This window comes from Etheostoma cragini, chromosome 10, assembly GCF_013103735.1.
Source record: "Etheostoma cragini isolate CJK2018 chromosome 10, CSU_Ecrag_1.0, whole genome shotgun sequence".
Taxonomy (NCBI): Eukaryota; Metazoa; Chordata; class Actinopteri; order Perciformes; family Percidae; genus Etheostoma; species Etheostoma cragini.
In genome coordinates this window covers 13,634,048-13,651,424 of record NC_048416.1, presented here as the reverse complement: position 1 = coordinate 13,651,424, position 17,377 = coordinate 13,634,048, and the positions used below count along the sequence as shown (strand labels likewise).

General features: G+C 39.4%; 1 protein-coding gene and 1 long non-coding RNA gene across 2 annotated transcripts; both read right to left on the bottom strand.

Annotated features, from left to right (window-relative positions):
* Positions 1–9,434: 9,434 nt before the first annotated feature.
* atp10b (ATPase phospholipid transporting 10B) lies at positions 9,435–10,827 on the bottom strand. The gene is made up of 2 exons (XM_034884095.1): positions 10,639–10,827; positions 9,435–9,713 (listed from the first exon to the last, which is right to left on the bottom strand). Exons 1-2 carry the CDS (start codon positions 10,809–10,811, stop codon positions 9,470–9,472), a joined length of 417 nt encoding a protein of 138 aa, XP_034739986.1. The 5' UTR covers positions 10,812–10,827; the 3' UTR covers positions 9,435–9,469.
* A 3,759-nt stretch (positions 10,828–14,586) lies between these two features.
* On the bottom strand, positions 14,587–17,139 carry LOC117952077. The gene is made up of 3 exons (XR_004658308.1): positions 16,959–17,139; positions 15,373–15,528; positions 14,587–14,709 (listed from the first exon to the last, which is right to left on the bottom strand). It is a non-coding gene; the product is annotated as an uncharacterized LOC117952077 (long non-coding RNA).
* Positions 17,140–17,377: the final 238 nt, after the last annotated feature.

Below are 17,377 nucleotides of genomic sequence, written 5' to 3'. Positions count from 1 at the left end.
CGTGTAGCCACACCCTAAATCATGCCCTGCTTTCTTTTACATTTTAAAATAAATGGGACCATCCTTACAAAGTGATCCAGCAGTATTTAAAAAGACTTTAAACTAGACATTGTGAAAAATTGGCTAGGAAAATGTTTACCAAAGCAATAGATGTTAATCAGACTTCTTTTTGGAGCCAGTGGACTTGTCCCCCGCTGGAAATAGCCTGTGCAGGGCACCTCCTCATTGGCTTCACCTTTCAACCACGGAGGTTTGTCCATACACTCTATGGGTAGAATGCAGGTTCAAGCCTACAGTGAAAGAAATGTGTGCAGAGAGGCCTTAGACACCGACCAGTTGAGTCAAATAACACTTTCACAGTGATGGCTGAGCGTTACTTTCTATCTTTTTTTTTTTTTTAAATGTTACTTTATTAACAAAGAACAGTAACAAAGCCAGTAAGTATAATTGAAGTCAAAGTTAGAGGTGCATAAACAGAGAAAAATTGATTTATAAATCAAAATAAAAAGTAAAACAAGTATAGTGCACACAAAGTCAAATGTATCACCGATACATGAAAATTTTAACACAATTCCAATCTTACTTGCCTTCTTGTTCCTAATGCCTCATAGTGTCGCTGTATTGTTGCAGTTCTTGAAAGAAGTGTTCAAAACATGGTTTGGAGTCCGCCCAATTTTTTTTAATGAATGTGGAATTTTCCCAATAACAAGATTAAATGAATAAAACAAAACATCTTTATCCTTCTCACTGTCTTCAAAGCAAATCAGAATCTTTAAATCAAAATAATTGCCCTGTGTTCCGTCTGACAAAATGTTAAATCAATCCAAAATATTTTACTATACATGCAATGAAAGAACAAATGACAGATTGTTTCTTCTTCTAGTTCACAGAAAGTACACGAATATTCAATATCAAGTTTTAATCTCTTTAGTGTCCCTTTTGCTGGATACATTTTATGCAGAATTTAAAGGAAACTTTTTAATTTGAGACAAAATTTGTTTCCAATTAACCAGATCTTTTGCCAGTCCATTTCTCCATGCATTGAAGCCCAAAAGAATCTTCCTGAGGGCAGAGTTACCTCTTGTATACAACTCCTGATGTGTTTATTTGAACATTTAGTCTTGGTAATGTCAATTCCCCCAAGGAATATACCACTGAGTGGATTGATCACTGTCATTACTGACCCTCTAAGAAGTTACAGTACACATCTCGGCACAACATCTACAACTATTGCATATTCTCTCGGCCTGACTGCTTACTGGAATTTGGAGAGTAACTCATACTTTAGTTACTGCCCGTTAGCATTAAGGAGTTGTTATACCAAGATAATACTATTTTCAACCCATCTTCCATAATACAGAGATTTGTTTTTGTATTGAATATCCATGTTATTCTAAATGTAATTGGTTGGTGTAAAGTTATGCTTGTAAATTAATTTCCAGGCCAGCAGAGTTTATGAAAATTTGATAACTTCACAGGTAATCTATCAATTTTATAATCACAAGTTAACAGAAATTTGAGACCACCAACTAAACCGAATAAATCTTTAGGGAAAGTATTCCAAATGCAATCCTATTCTTCAATCAAGATAGTTAACCATTTCACCTTGAAAGTATTATTTAAGGTTTCAAAACTTAAAGACTTCTAGGCCACCATGTCTTTTAATGTTGCAATGTCTTTTCTTAAATAATGGCATCTGTTCCTCCAAATAAAGTTGAATAAGATTTTATCCAATTTTTGGGATATTTCTGAAGGGACATTCAATGACAATGATACAGAGACAGACCTGGATATTCCTTCAGCTTTAGATAACAAAACTCTCCCATTCAACGACAGCTCTCAACCATGTGTGACATTTTTTCCCCCCCATTTGTTTAATTATAGGACTGAACTTTAGGTTATTGCAACATTTCATTATTTTCAATGACAACACCCAGGTATGTAATCTTATGCTTCACAGGGATTCCCTCTACTTCGGATTAGTCACAATCCTTAAGTGGTAATAAAACTGATTTACTCAAATTCATTCTTAAACCTGACACATCAGATAATTCCACGATACAACTAATTGCATTTTACACTTAATGTCTATTAGCTAGAAAATTGTTGTATCATCTGCTAGTTGGGATAATTTTGATTCTCTACCTAAGGAAATTATACCTTGGAAACTACCTTTTTTAATATGTATAGCCATAATTTGTGTAACAAGGACGAGTGAAGAATGAGCTAAGTGGACAACCTTGTCTAATGCCGCGACCAATATCAAATCTAGGAGTTGTACCATGAGCTAACTTAGGTGAACTGTTGCAGCCCTTATATAGCATTTTGACAGCTTTCAAAAATTGGTCACCAACTTCAAGACAAACTTTAAACATGAATCGCTGACTTGTGGTATCAAATGCCTTATAAAAATCTACAAGGAAAATAAAGCCTATATATTGTCCTATATACACTCATATCAATACTAATTGTGTTTTATTACAAATATTTCTTCCTGTCATAAATCCTGATTGTTCATCAAAAATGTCATCCAATCCTGATTTTAATCTTTCAGCAAAGACCAATGCAAATGTCTAAACCTAATTATTTAACAAATTAATTTGTCTCCATCTCTCAATTTCTCAAACTCTGATGACTTATTAAATACTTTATAAAATTCACTTATCAGACCATCATTCCCAGGAGCTTTGTTTTCTTTAAGACAGTCGATGCATTTTTGTACGTCTGTTAAACAAATTTCCTGGTCGCAAACCGATTTAAAACTGTCAACACATTTCATGTTCCTTCCCATATCTTCCAGAAACTTATCCATATCTTTCATTTTCACATTCAGCTCCATATAACTCGATAGAAATCAGCGACATATTTTGAAATACCCCTAACATCTTCACATATTAGATTAATTTTAAGTTTACACAGGGAAGACAACTCAAAGTTTCTCTTTTCCAAAATGAAAAAGTATTAGGAGCATTTTTCACCTTTTCAACCACTTCCTCCTAGACTGGCTGAGCGTTACTGCGCAGACTCCAACTCAGCTTGACGACCATGATGTGACGTGAGCAACTGTCTGAAAGTTGTACATTTTCTGTAGCTGTGCCAAGAGCAGTCTCAATCATTTTTAATCTCGCAGGGACGTAGACCGTAGGTATAGGTTAGGAGATAACAGACACAGGCCAACTAAAATGCTAGTTAACATTACAATGTGAGTCAAAACTGCCTGCAAGCTTTTCCTATAGGGTAATTGATCCCTGCGACAGAAAGTCGCGAGGCATGTTAACCTTTAAATTTTTTGTATTTTTCTTGTAATCCATTTTACAAAAACAGCTGCTACGGCGCTACAACGAGATACAATAGAGCCTTTCAGACAGTATTTTAGAAATAAACTGACAAATAGTCTAAACACTTCAGATGTATAGTTATTTGCCGTCAAAGCAACGCCAAAATAAATAGATTCAATTAGAATAAGAGTGGCAAATGATGCTTGTTAGCCTAATAACAATTTGAAAAGCTTTCCGGAAGCTTGACGACTCTTGGGTTAGGAACCTCTGCATTGGCTTCATTTTACAGGCCGGAAGTTGACGCTTATTACATGAACAACTCTCCTAAATTCATAAACTAACGTGCCAAAACTAGTAATTAAGTGTTATAAAGCTTATAATCTTTATTGGCACAACTATAAAGCCCCAGTGTTTGGGGCTTCAAACACTGACATCTGGTGGCTTGCAGAAAGTATAGTAACCCTGAAAGATGTCTATGCACTACCACTCTGATTTGATTAGTTTTAGTCTCATGTGCAAAAAGTTCCTCAAGCCTGGATCTTATTACATCTGTTTTACTTTTGATCACAAGTGCAGTTTAGGTGGTGTTCCCTTTAAGCAGCTTTTTCACCTTTGTTTTGTCTAACCAGTTTTTGTCACTTGGTCATGCATGCAACCTGTATTGTCAGGGCCACAATGGGAAATGGGATACATTACTAACCACACTGTAGTTCCACATAACTTCAGACACCTTACATTGTGAGAATGTTGTGTAGCAGCGTTCTCAAATTACACATGTCTTCATTGGGTACTTTTAAACAAGGCAAACTTGAGTCTGGCCACCGTCTTGTTTTGACAGAGCCTAAATGTGACTGACATTTGCCCTGGTAATAAAGTTACCACTTCTGTGGTTGGCTGCTGGTCCAATTGTGATGAAAATTAAAGCGATAAAGCATCTTGTAACTGGTCAGAGGGGCCCTGCTTCATTTGTGGGGAATGACCTGTTCACTTAACTAAAATGACAAACTTTGATAACTTGCAGTTTGATTTTAATGGAGAGTCAGCTCAACAGCAGTTTCCAAGACAACATCTAATGGGGTCCAGATAAACAAACCCTTTTAAAATGAGCCTACTGTATTGTGGTGAGTCGGTTATATTACCATGTGAGCCAGATTTGGTAAAGCGGCAGATGGGAAACTAGAGTGAGTAAAACAGTTAACACAACGTCACTTTTGCATTCCTTATCATGGCTTGCTAAATCCCAATTGCTTTTTGTCACAAGACATCTGTGAGTTTGATTAGGTGACACCAAACTACATGGTAAACATTTTACATGTACAAAAGGTAAGAAACGCTAAAAAGCACAAAAGCATCTGGGTTGCCAAGTCAGTAAAATTACCATAATCTTAATGAAGTCTTTGCTACCGGTTGACAATGAGAGGATTTGCATTACAGGAACATGCTGTCAGACAAGCTAAAACCGGTCCAGAGGTAATAGTATGACTACGGTTATGGGCTTAGAAATGAAAGACAATCTAATGCATACACATACATGCAATTTTACAAAACGTAAGGAGCATGTGTGGCAGCCAAGTAATGGCCAAATTAACTCCTCCAGCCATCCACCCCCCCCCCCCCCCCCCAAGTCAGTGTGCAGGATCCACTGGACACTGAGACATTGATCAAGAAAATGGGCAAGTGTGGCAAAGGTCACCATTAAGGGAGAATTTGAAAGGAAAATATGATGCCATCTAGCAAATTGCACCCTAAGAAATCCTATGAACACCGATTAATATAAACAATAGAGAATAGAACACAGGTCCATTACTGATGAGGCAGAGGCATGCATGTTCCAAAGTATATCAAATGTTTTATTTCCAATAACAAATCACAATAGGTAGGGGCTTAGGTTCGGGTGTATTTACTTGTAATTTATTGCAATAATGTTAGACAGCAATGTTTAAGAATTAAGCCCAAAATAAACTAACCAAGCAGATGCCACCTGTGGTCTACACTAACGAGTGTTCAGGTGTGCCAGCGCTACTCACCTCAAGTGCAACACAGCAAGTCACAGGATTATGGTGCAGTCTATATCCTGTCCCTGTGCAATTACTCACAAAACAGTAAAGGAACCTCACCACAGGTGCCTAGCTTCCAAACATGGCAACCTGCTCTGAAATATATACACTAAATACAAAAGTAATCAAAACAAATACAGTAACCCACTTAAAGAAAACTCAAGAAGCCAATATAGGGGCAGTATAATAAAATGCAAATCAGAACTAAATTAAATTAACACAAGCTAAAGACAACTAAATAACTAAAGAGCAAAACACTCAATAAAGGCAAAACAGCACTAACCCAAATATCAAAACTAAGAAATGGGCAAATCAGCAGTAATTAAAAGGAAAGCAGAACCTGGAAAAGATGGGAAAGTACAATTAACCAGGTTCACTATATTAAATTTCCATTAAAAACCAGTTACTTACTCACCACCACTAAGATTGAACATTAAAGGGAACAAAATCATCTTCCCAGGGCAGGAGGGTTAACAAGAGTCACCTGGTGGTACTTTCAACAAAATGGCAATCAACTACCAACAGTTTAACTTGGAAATGCATAACATTTGACATAGAACTGTGCCTTTCACATACCTGAAGGCAACAAACACAAGCCTACAGCCACAGTAGGGACAGATCTGGAAGCAAAGACAGCAAGGCAGCACAGGTGACTTATGTAGCCTAGTCCCGATTAGGGGGTTGGCTGTGGGAGGAGTCAGCCACAACATAAGAGTTTAGATACAACTGGGACTCTCAATTTGTAATACACTTTAAAAAAATCAATGAATAGTTCAAATATGCTGATGTTTAGAGATTTCTACTGTTTGCTTTTAAACTTTAACCTATTCCTAATTTCATGATCTCACTGTGTGCTAATTTGATTCAGAATGAAACAAGGAAGGACAGGTCTCAAATCAAAGGTACCAGCACTTCCTCCCATAAAGACAGTGCTAACAATCTCAAAGTGGGAGATGTCCATCTTTGAGCACACGACTGGTGTAACCTGCCTTCAAGATAAGAGCCTTTCCCTCCCTGCTGTTCTCACCTTTCACTTCCTCCTCCTCCATTTTAACAACACATCTGCCTTAAAAAACGATGTGTGGCCTCCTTAATAAAAACCATCGTGATGCATTAGCTGCCTTAGCATTAGTGCTTAACGCAGCTGAGCTGAGGTCATTCTTACAGTACATTGTCATCTTTCCATTTTTTATTGTTGTATGTTTTATTTCTTATTTTTAACTAAATGTTAAATGCCAGCTGGTAAACCACAGCACGGCCTAACTTCATGCGTTGTGTCTCAGGTAAGAGACTGCCTGTGCTTCATAAGAAGATCTCAACACTTTTACTGCTGCCCTGGTGGTTAAAACAAAGAGCTGAATTAGTCACATCATAACTGCCAGTTTTGTGTCACTCTGAAGACTAACAATCTACCTCACAATTTAATGTACAGCAATTTTACTTTGGTAAAAAATGTCCCTAATTTTTTAACTTTTTGCAAAAATCCTGCTTATTTATTTGCTATTACGAGTTTTGGTTTAATCAGTATTGTTTGTTCCTCCTTGGGCCCACTTTGTGTCTGCATGGATAGCTCCAAGTCCAGGAAGTTGCTGAAGATGACCAGCTGTCCTCATATCTTCCCAGCAAGTCAATGTACTATTAGTCAGCACAGAAGAGCGTTGGGCTGAAATGAGAAGAGAAAGAAAGGGGAAATGATGAGACACTACAAGTACATGGTCAGTGTATCATATTCCTAGGCCACCAGGACGTTCCATGTTGCTTTACTTTTTGACTATTTTACAGAAAGAGTTAGATGATAGATACAGTGTATTGCATAAGTTTGTACACCCATGCTACAGTTAATTAAAAGGAGGAATACAAAAAACATCTTTTGGAAATGGATCTTAAGGCCTTAATTGTTTTTTTTTAATTGGAAAATCCAACCTTTTAAGGACACCAATTTTCTCTCGGGGTAACCAAGTGTGAAGTGACCTGCAGTGGCTTTAAGGCGTTTGTAAAGATGTGCAGGGGCAGGCTGACTCAGCTGTCAATCATGGAGGAGGTGTTGTTCCCAGACAGCAGCTACAGCATGGAGCAGATTTACAGTGAGGTTTCCAAGCACCTGGGTAGCACGTGGTTCCCTGATATGATGCCCACCTGGTTGGCTTAGATGAAGCCAGAATGGAGGGGTGCAGTGTGATGTGTTCTTGGCCATCTTACTGGAAGGTGGGTCATTTCTAAAGCTGTCACTTCTATTTCACCTAAATTCGATGTAAGACTGAAAATGTTTTCTCACTTCAAACATTGGCAGATAGATTTCTGTCTGGCTATCTTGTGAGAACTCAGCTTTGTTACTAGGCACTGACATTGGGTTGTGAAATCTTTGATGTAGTAGATACTTTCCATCTGTGTAGGACAGTCTGAATTTAACATCACTAACTGCAACCTTTAACCATTGTGTGTAAAGGAAGGGGATCTGCCATCTGCTGGTTGCTTATTTTAAAAGCATCACACTTCATCATTTATTCTGAACAGCATCTCCCACAATATAATCAGGGTATGTTGTTCAGTGAATTCCAAGTTTTATTTTGTGGTGAAATGTTGTTCTTTATCTTATTGCTATCCATCATCTTTCTAGGATAAAGTTTAAGAGGCAGAGACCCCGTCTGGAGTCAGGCATCCTGTCGTTGGTAGAGAGTGCGCTAATAATAGTGGTACTAACGCAGTACAGGTGAGAATAAGAGTTTACAGTTGAGTCAGAGCAAGAGTCCCACCTCCATGTAAAACACAATGGGTAAGACTGTTTGTGTCGGTAGAGACTTTAATATTTCATCCTAAACTACAACATTTTAAGTTGGTTATTTTTGGACATCCCTGATGTGATCCAGGAGCACTGACTAAAACCGATAAAGTTTTCCACACAGGACTTCTTTACAATGTTAAAATCGGAGGCCTTTGTGCCAAACATCTGGTTGTTAGAGTTCCATTTTTTACCATGATATCTTTTGTTTTACCGCATGGTACACATTTGTTTTGTGCAAAATAGTTCTGGTGGATTAAACACAATAGAATCCAGTGTCATACTGTAACACATATAAAGCTTTGCCTTGTATTTGTTAATTTGTCATGATAGAAATCTTCATTGAAACTGCTTTATGTTGTATTTAAATCTCAATAAAAATATGTTTAATGTATGTAATATGTTCTTTTGGCTGAGTACCATCAAGCTTTTTCTGTTTTTCTGACTTTGTCCCTTCTGACCTTTCTACAGCTTTCTCTTTTCAACACTAGAGAGCAGCAATGATCTAACTGCAGGCAGTGGGACCTTATGTAAGCAGAGCTGCTACTGTATAATGAAGTGTGCCAATGATAACTCAGCCCTTTTTACAAGTGGATTCGGCTTGTGCACACTCCATTTCCATAAAAAGCATCAGACTTTGTAGCTTAGTGTTTTCTTCTGATTCTTCTGAATTTACCTTTTGCCGTGTTTGATCTAGATGCTGCATCTGAAAAAACATGAGACACACACACACGGCATAAACTATACTTTACATGTGTTCACAGAAAAGTTGACAGATATACAAAAAACTATTATCAAAGGCACATTCTATGAACACCTTATTTTGTCTTTAAAGGCAAATTGCTGTAAATGGAAAATCTGTAAACAACACACGTGTGTTTGCCTAAGTGACAGGATGCACTGTGACTGTTTAGTATATCTAGGTGAGAGGAATATATTAAACCAGCTAAGCATTTTGTTCTGTAAAAGTGCCACGTATTGGAGGGGTGGGTGGCATGACTAATTGGGTTACCACTGTGCTCTGAAAACCCATCAGGAAAGTAACAGGCTTATGTGTTCACTATGGCAGCTTGTTATGAGGAGAAGAAGGAGAAGAAGGCCTACATACTTTTTGTCACTCATCACCCCAATCAATGATTTGTCACGTCAGAGAGGAAGAGTATTTCTTCCTGATTGCATTTATGTAAGACGACCCTCCCACCTAAAAAGGAAAATATACTGTGATATCCACTTATTAGCCAGTTCCTAATATTTACAATTTTACAGTTACAATTTTCGGAATAAGTAATCATCGTATTCCTTTCCTTTATTTCTAACTCTCAGTTTCTCATGTGTGAACAGGCCTCTAATGGTTTTCAGTGATGACATTCATCCCACATGTTATTGGAGGTGGTGGGAGATTGGGGATGAATGTCCAAAAGGGTCTCCAGGTTGGAAGAGGGTGGAGTAGACAGCCTGGAGGGTTTGAATTGCGTTATGTCCCTGAAGCTCCTCCACTCCATGCACTGGACCCTCGTGGAGGCGTCCAGTCGGTCCAGATGCCTAGCTGTCACGAGCGGGGAGGGGGCGATAGAGTTCCTCAGCTCGTGAAACATGTACCTGGGGGAGAGAGTGTGGTGGTGAGAAAGTAGGCCAGGGAAAAATATGCGGCCCTTTGATGTAAATCAGAGCATTCCCTCTAAATATCAGTGCTTTCAGACGCATCAGCAACCAGGCGGAAGACTGAGCCGTGGTGCAGATCATTTCCTGGACTTCACAATTAACATTGTTTGATTACAAATCAGCTGAGGCTGTCCATGTAGCACGACAACCTCACAATTACATAGCATGTGGTGTCCCGATAGCTCAGTTGGTAGAGCGGGGGCCCATTTATAGAGGTCGCAGTTGGCCCTGGTTCGACTCCGACCTGGGCCCTTTGCTGCATGTCATTCCCCCTCTTTCTCCTTTCATGTCTTTATCTGTCCTGTCAAATAAAGGCCTAAAAATGCCCCCACAAATGATCTTTAATAACAATCACATAGCACGTCATGATCTGCCAAAGCCAAATACATACCGCAAAATAATAGGTTGAAAGAAGTACTGAGATCTCTCTACACAAAAGTAGCAATACCACAGTAAAAGTAAAAGTCATGCAGACTAGATATGTAGATAGATAGATAGATAGATAGATAGACAGACGGACAGACAGTGTATATATGTGTGTATATATATATATATATATACTGTCTGTCTGTATAAATGTATATACGTATACATTTAAACATATATACATTTCTTTAAAAAATATTTTTTGCCCTAACAGGAGATAAAAGTAGGGAGAAAATTATGAAAATTGGAGGGATGGTCACAATCCTTTCTCTTTAGTGATGTACAGTCTACAATGGAGTGAAGCAGAAAGTATCTAAATAAATAGAATACAAAAAGCTACCCTGTAACAATGACGAGTGAGTGCCCATGAAATAGCTGCCGCCCCACCCCTACCCTCTTTGTGTGACAGACACAGGGAGGATAACAGTGATTGTACCTGGGCAGCAGAGCCACCACAGTGGGCCTAGTGATGATGCAGAGAAGGTAGAACATGGGGTCGGCCATCTGTCTTTGGAGGATCCAGTTCGGGTTGGATGGAGGGTTACAGGTGACGCAGATGGCACTGTAGGCAAGCGTCACAAGGAAGTGCAATGCCACACTGCCCAGCATGATTACCCAGTGAACCACTGTCTGCGAGACAGATGCATTTAACAGCAATCATAACATGCTACTTTATATTGACATAGTATAACTATCATGTAAGTTTCAAATGCAGACCTCACTGAAACTATTTCATGATAAGAGTTTTGGCTCACTGAGAATATATACGCTACTAATATCTAGAAATAGACATCCATCAGTTCTCACCCATTTGGTGAGATTTGGTGTCATTTGGTGAAACCACCAAATGACAAAGTTTTAAAGTCTCTGTCAAATTACATTTCCCTCATTTTTGATATCTTTCTTGAAGAGGTATCATCCTTCTCTCTAAGTCCCATCCCCGGGCAGATCCTCCAGCCCTCACACACACACTCTCTGCACGCTCAAACACTTATACATGCTTAAAAGGAAGAAAAACCTGACATCCTTGGATGCGTACTGTACAAAATACAAAATTGTATAGTACACACAGAGGCCCACATACATGCCACACGCACACACAGTTCTGTTTTACTAACAGTGTGGCTAATGATCTAACCATTCCTTTGGCCTGTTTGATGCAACTTAATTCTGAACTCTAGGATGAGAAACCTTCCCCAAGTCTATACATGGGGAAAGGAATACATCTTTAATACTGAAATAACACATCTACATTATAAAAACGTTTCTACAGCTTTCTTCTGTTGTTCATAGAAGTCAGATTAAAAGTCCCAGATAAGTGTGTTTGGAATTACGTGAGTAGGTCAAGAAAAGCTTCTTACCAAAAGCAGAGGTCATGACATTGAGTGAAGTGATGGAAAACTTAAGTCCATCCAGTGGAGGTTCAATGTAGTTTTTTTTTGGCAGTGTCTACCACCAAACTGCTCAGAGACCTGGGAGTCAGAGGCCAGAGCCTGTGCCAAGCCACCAAAGCATTGTTTAAAGCGGCTGAAAGAAGCAGCCAGTGGATAAAGAGACACACACTCCTTCTGGGCTTTGGCTTGATTGCGTGACTGGGGGGATACACTGCGGGGACGTGATCATCCCTCAGCCGAGGATGTTTAGTTATGATGGCTGAAACATCCAACGAAGCCTGAGGTGTACTACTGATGATGTGTTCCTTGGATCACCCATCAAGGGAGGGTGCCCACCTGAAACCTCCATGGTGTCAACTACACTGACAAGGTCAAGTACATTCTCTTGGTGCACAATTGCATTTAAAGGATGTATTACATTTTGTCTTGTGTTCCTGAAAACACACACATTTTTTTCATGGTGACCTAAAGAAAACTGCTAGTGATCTTGTCTTTCCTTGTTCTGCGATGATCACTTTCCTAAACCATACAATAAAAAACATGTAAAAACACAAAATTAATGTGGATAACTTGAAACTTGGATGTGACATCTCTATACTCCAAACAAAAGACCCAGTGCACAATTTAACAAGGCACACCATTTAAGGCAAGACTATTCCTCTGTGCTGCATCACAGAGTACAGATTATGGTAGAGTTGGTAAAAGAAACATCACTCTGCTGTTGAGTCATCTTCATGATGTCTGACTATAAGCAATTACGAGGCTCTGGTCCCATCAGACTCATCATTGTTGTCTGTAAACAACTCCAGCCTCTTTGCCAAAAGGAAAAGCAACAAGATGAAAATAAATTGGGTCATCCTGTTTTTACATCATCTCTCTAATGCTGGTTAAATTCCATTAGGTGTGGTAGGGTGATTGTGGGAATGCATCCCTCAGGTAGTCATCAAGTTACAGCGGTAAAAAAAGAGAGAAGTTCATTACCAATATGAGCACAGGTATTTCCCCTGAGGGTTGAATATTAGACTGGTAATTAGAAATGAAAGCAGTAGATATTGTATTGTGGTTATCTCACATTCATCATCTATGACTAGTCCCATCTGAGAGGTGCAAGACAGTCCCATTGTTCCAGAAAGCTCCCCATGTATCCATTAGAGCCAACGGGTAATTTTGGTCTATTTGAGGCCGGGGATGATTAGACATGCTCAGGTTGTTATGAAGGGCTCATTCACGTGCTACCAGATCTTTAATGACCTCAGAGAAGCAGTGCCCACACCTGACACTTTCTCTGATGAAAATGTAAGGGTTTGACCTTTAGTTAAAATGTTAAAGTGGTTCAAAAAGGTTTGGCCATTTAAATTGAGGGGAGAAAGCACACAGGTAAAACCTCCTGAACTTTCTTCTAGAAAAACACACGACTTGTCCTGAATGACCATCAACAAAAGGCAACGCTGCCCTCGGAAACAAGCTGTATGTGATGATTCATTCATTCATTAGAAACTTCATTCACCTTTTACCCAAAAATCAATGTTGTCAATCAATTGTGTTGTTTTCAAGCAAGGGTTGTAACACTGTTACACCATCATTGCCTATTTTGGGAAATACAATTTTGTTTCAACATCCCCGTTTGTCTGTGTAATGTTTCTACGCTTGACACCAACCAAGCAAGATTGCGAATCTATCACAGTAGGAAACTAATTAATGCTTAACTTAGCTAAGCAGTTTTCCAGTCTTTATGCTAAGCTAAGCTGTCTTATTTTCCAACATGTCACTTTAAGTACATCAACATTATCATTGCATGTTTGATATACAAACACACATTTTTAATTGTGGTGTAAGAAATGAATCAGAGATGTGCCACCATTTATGTGCACTGACAGTGGCCTCCTCACCTTGTTTCCGCAGCTCATGTTAATCACCAGGTCTTCCTCTTCCAGTAGCCTGCAGGCATAGCCAATGTTGACAGCTGTCTCGGTCTTGTCACCAGTCACCACCCACACCTGGATCCCTGCCTCTCCTGCAGGTGGTCCTCAATGCCCGTCGCCCTTGCAAGAGAATACATCTCCAAAAATCAGGCATGATTTAAACACAGAGCTTATCACACAGATACAAAGTGATCATTATGAATGGTGTGTGTTGGGCTGATATGCATGTGCATGTGTATTATATGTAGTATGTTACCTAGCAGGGAGAGATCTGTCTCTAGCTGCACATCAGTGTCCATACCAAGCTCCTCTCTGTTGTCTTTAGCTGACAGAGCTCTCTGCCTGTTGACCAACCAGCTATCACACGCCTTGTCACTCACAACCTGCAGCAAACACAGAAAAAAGATGAAACAGAGCTCCGCTATTTCAGAAAGAGATGCTGGTAAATCATTATATATCTTATTGTGCACCTACTTTGTAAAGCAAAGTGTCCGCAGCCTTTCTTTAGCATAGCAGTCAAGCTGATGCTGAGTATCTGCTGCTATGTTCTTCTGCTTCCCACTTAGATGTTCTGAAAATTATTCGACACAGATGTTTTTAAATAGTTTAATTTTAAATTATGAAATGTCCAAGGGTATCTCACTGTTGACTAGTAAATCATTTAAATAAAAAGGGCAATGATGTGTGTAAATGTACTTTCTCCTGCACATACTTGCCTACGGTATTCCGAGGATCTCCATGATGGCGTAGTCTACACCTTAATTGTACAACACATACTCTTTGGTAATTAATGTCACACCAAAAGAGACATCTGCTTCCTGATGAAGTCAAAGGTCAAGGTGTCCAACACCTCAAACACCAGGTCCCCCCCAGATGGTAGCCTCACTGTCCCGCTGTCAGGGTTGTGGGCCAGGAGAGTGAAGCCATGTGCCTTGACTGCTTACACCAGGGCAGCCTAATCTGTACTCTCTGCCTCATAGCTCAGATCATCTGGGGTCATTGCAGACTTGTCTTACAGAGATGGAGCATGGAGCGAACATGTACGTACGTATGGAGTTTATGGGTGCAATTTTTTTTGGGCTTGTGCTGCCAGGAGGTAAAAATAGGGCGAAGAGAGACAGATTTTTTTGTCAGGCTGGACAAAGTATCCAATGGGTTGCTTCTCTGATCGGAGCGTGAAAACCCACTCAACTGAAAAAGTAAAAGAAATTTCTGTCATATAGTTTTTATTTCGCAGATGTTGTTCAAACACCCATGTGGTGAGCACACAAAAACACTCCTTGTCGTCCATTTCCAATCTGTTTCTTTTTGTGCTTTCATATTTTACTACAAACTCAAGGGAAAATCCACATATTTCTCCCATCTGCCAGACCGGAACATCACAGTCAAGAGCAGAGAGTGCTAAAATTAACAACAGTAACCCTGAGTGCCCCTGCAAATCTCCGTTTACTATGTAGCTAATTTAGTGAGGACTCAGAATCATTACAACTGGGGCTTTAAAGATGAAGGAATAAAAGTACTGACCACCAATAAAAGAACAGAAACTTGCAGCTAAACAATTGAAGAGAACTTTCAAAATTAAACTAAGTCTTTGAGGTTAATAAGAAGACTTTAAAGTTGATTGTTGTGTGTGCTTGTAATTAAATTATGAAGACGTTGCGGCAGTACTGCAGCCAAATGTCTGGACACCTGGTTTCTATATCAAATAATGAATGAGACAATTAATTGATGTTTTAAAAGCATACTGGGATGTTGGGATTTTCAAAAGAACAAATCACTCGTCCATCTTTCCTCTCCCGCCTGTGCCCTCCATCTCTACTTTCCATCCACGGTGGCAGTAAACGGAGCGCTCACACTCTGTCTCCGAGCTGTTGCCATAGAAACCACCACAGTGTTGCAAATGGCGAGAGACAGAAAAAAGTCAAGGTAGGGATCTATGTTGCGGCTGCTGCTGCTCTCTGCCCTGCTAATCTGCTGAAGCAACTTCCTGTCTGGAATCACCTCAGCTTCCTGTTGACGTAAAAGTTAATCAGTTTTTTTTATTATTAAAAGCTTATGCTGATAAACTGTTTCTTGCTTACACTCACCTTTCACTGTTTTGACATGACAGGATTGGAACATTTTGGCTTTTAACATTTTCATCCGTGTTTTGTTTGCTCATATGCAAGAAAGGATTACAGGAAGGACAAAGGGACAGAAGGAAGGGAGGACGTTTTCATTCATACAAACATTGAGCTCAGTTAGAGTAACACAGCATGCAAAGCAAAGCAAAGACCAGCTCTGTGCTGACTTGCTGGAAAAACCACAGTACTTTTTCTGTCCCAGCCTCTATCTCCAGGCTTCTGCTCTTTGCCCTGTGGACCAAAATAGACACAAAGCTACTGTATATCAAACTGACAATGACTAATCTATAGTGCACGTTCACAGTTTATGTGACATTAGTGGTCTGTGCCAAATGGTGCCCAGCGTGACCATATGTCCCTTCACAGACACAGGGGCAACTTTGAGCCAAAATGGATGTGGTTATCACTGACACCGCAGCTTGGCCATCTGCAGCGGAGACTGGGACTATGAGGCCTTTTGACACAAGGATGGGTGAGATTTGTCTTAACAAATGACGCTTTAAAGTCTTTTGAGATACTACTAAATACACATTTAGACACATTTAGTTCATATTTCTATGTCTTAGTAACGGGCATGACATTTACATTCATAGATAATGTAAATGACATTTACATTCATAGATAATTGCCCAATTACTGTATTACTGTATATTCATTTGGAATACTCCTTCAATAATGACCTAAAGTGAATCCATCAAGTTAACACCCTTACTTTTTTATCATGATAATCTTAGAATGGAATAAACTTTATTGTCCCAGTGAGGAAATTTGGTCTTGGGCACAGTGCTGCAGTCTGTTGCTTCACATCAAACATCACAAGAACAAGATCTTAAAACCAGAGACGTTATCGGCCATGTGATAGACCAACAATACCATGATAACTAGTTTAATAAAAAGATGGACAGACAAAGTTATAATGTATAATTTACATGTTGTAGTTATATGTGTAATTAATCACTCAATGAGGACACATGTTTAATGTCCTTCACAGTACATTAGTGCAAAGTAGCAGGACAAGATGTCTCAGTAGCCATGCCATCTCCCTAACCTGGCTTTGATTATAGTGGGCCAGTTTAAACAATATAAATGCACTGTCCTGTTTTGAGCCGTTTATTTGTGGTTACTGATTAAAACTGCAAAGACACTTGTTAATCAAGAAGAATGAGTTTAATTTGTAGGCCCCTTAAGAGGACCTTGAGTCAACTACCTGACAACTACATGACGGTTTCCTGTGAATCTGCATTTCTACATTAAGACACTCACAACCCCACCCTCTGAATTATGTGCCTTTTCTTACTGACTGAGCGATCATCTTACCAGCAGACTGCTGAAGGCCACATCGCTCTGGGCATTTCCTGTGACCTTACTCTCGTGTCGGTTGTCATGGTGATGGGTTTGAGTCCTTAGTACCTAGGGACCATCCAATCCATGAAGGTCGTGGCTGCTGGTTGAAGATGATCTCCTCCTCTGACTCTGGTACATCGAGGACAGCGAGGCGGATGGCTGCAAATCCCATAAAAACATGTTGAAACATACAGTATGAACTGTATATTACATGTACCATATTTCAGGTGTCATGTTTAAGTGCCGAGCCCTTAACCAGAACTTTAAAGTAGTAGTAAGTAGTATCATAGTATTGTTGTGATCTTAACTGCAGTAGGCCTATCATTTGTTTGTCATTGCGGTGTGTGCGTAAAGCTATGCCGATAATCCATTTCAGGTGAGTTTACTGTAGA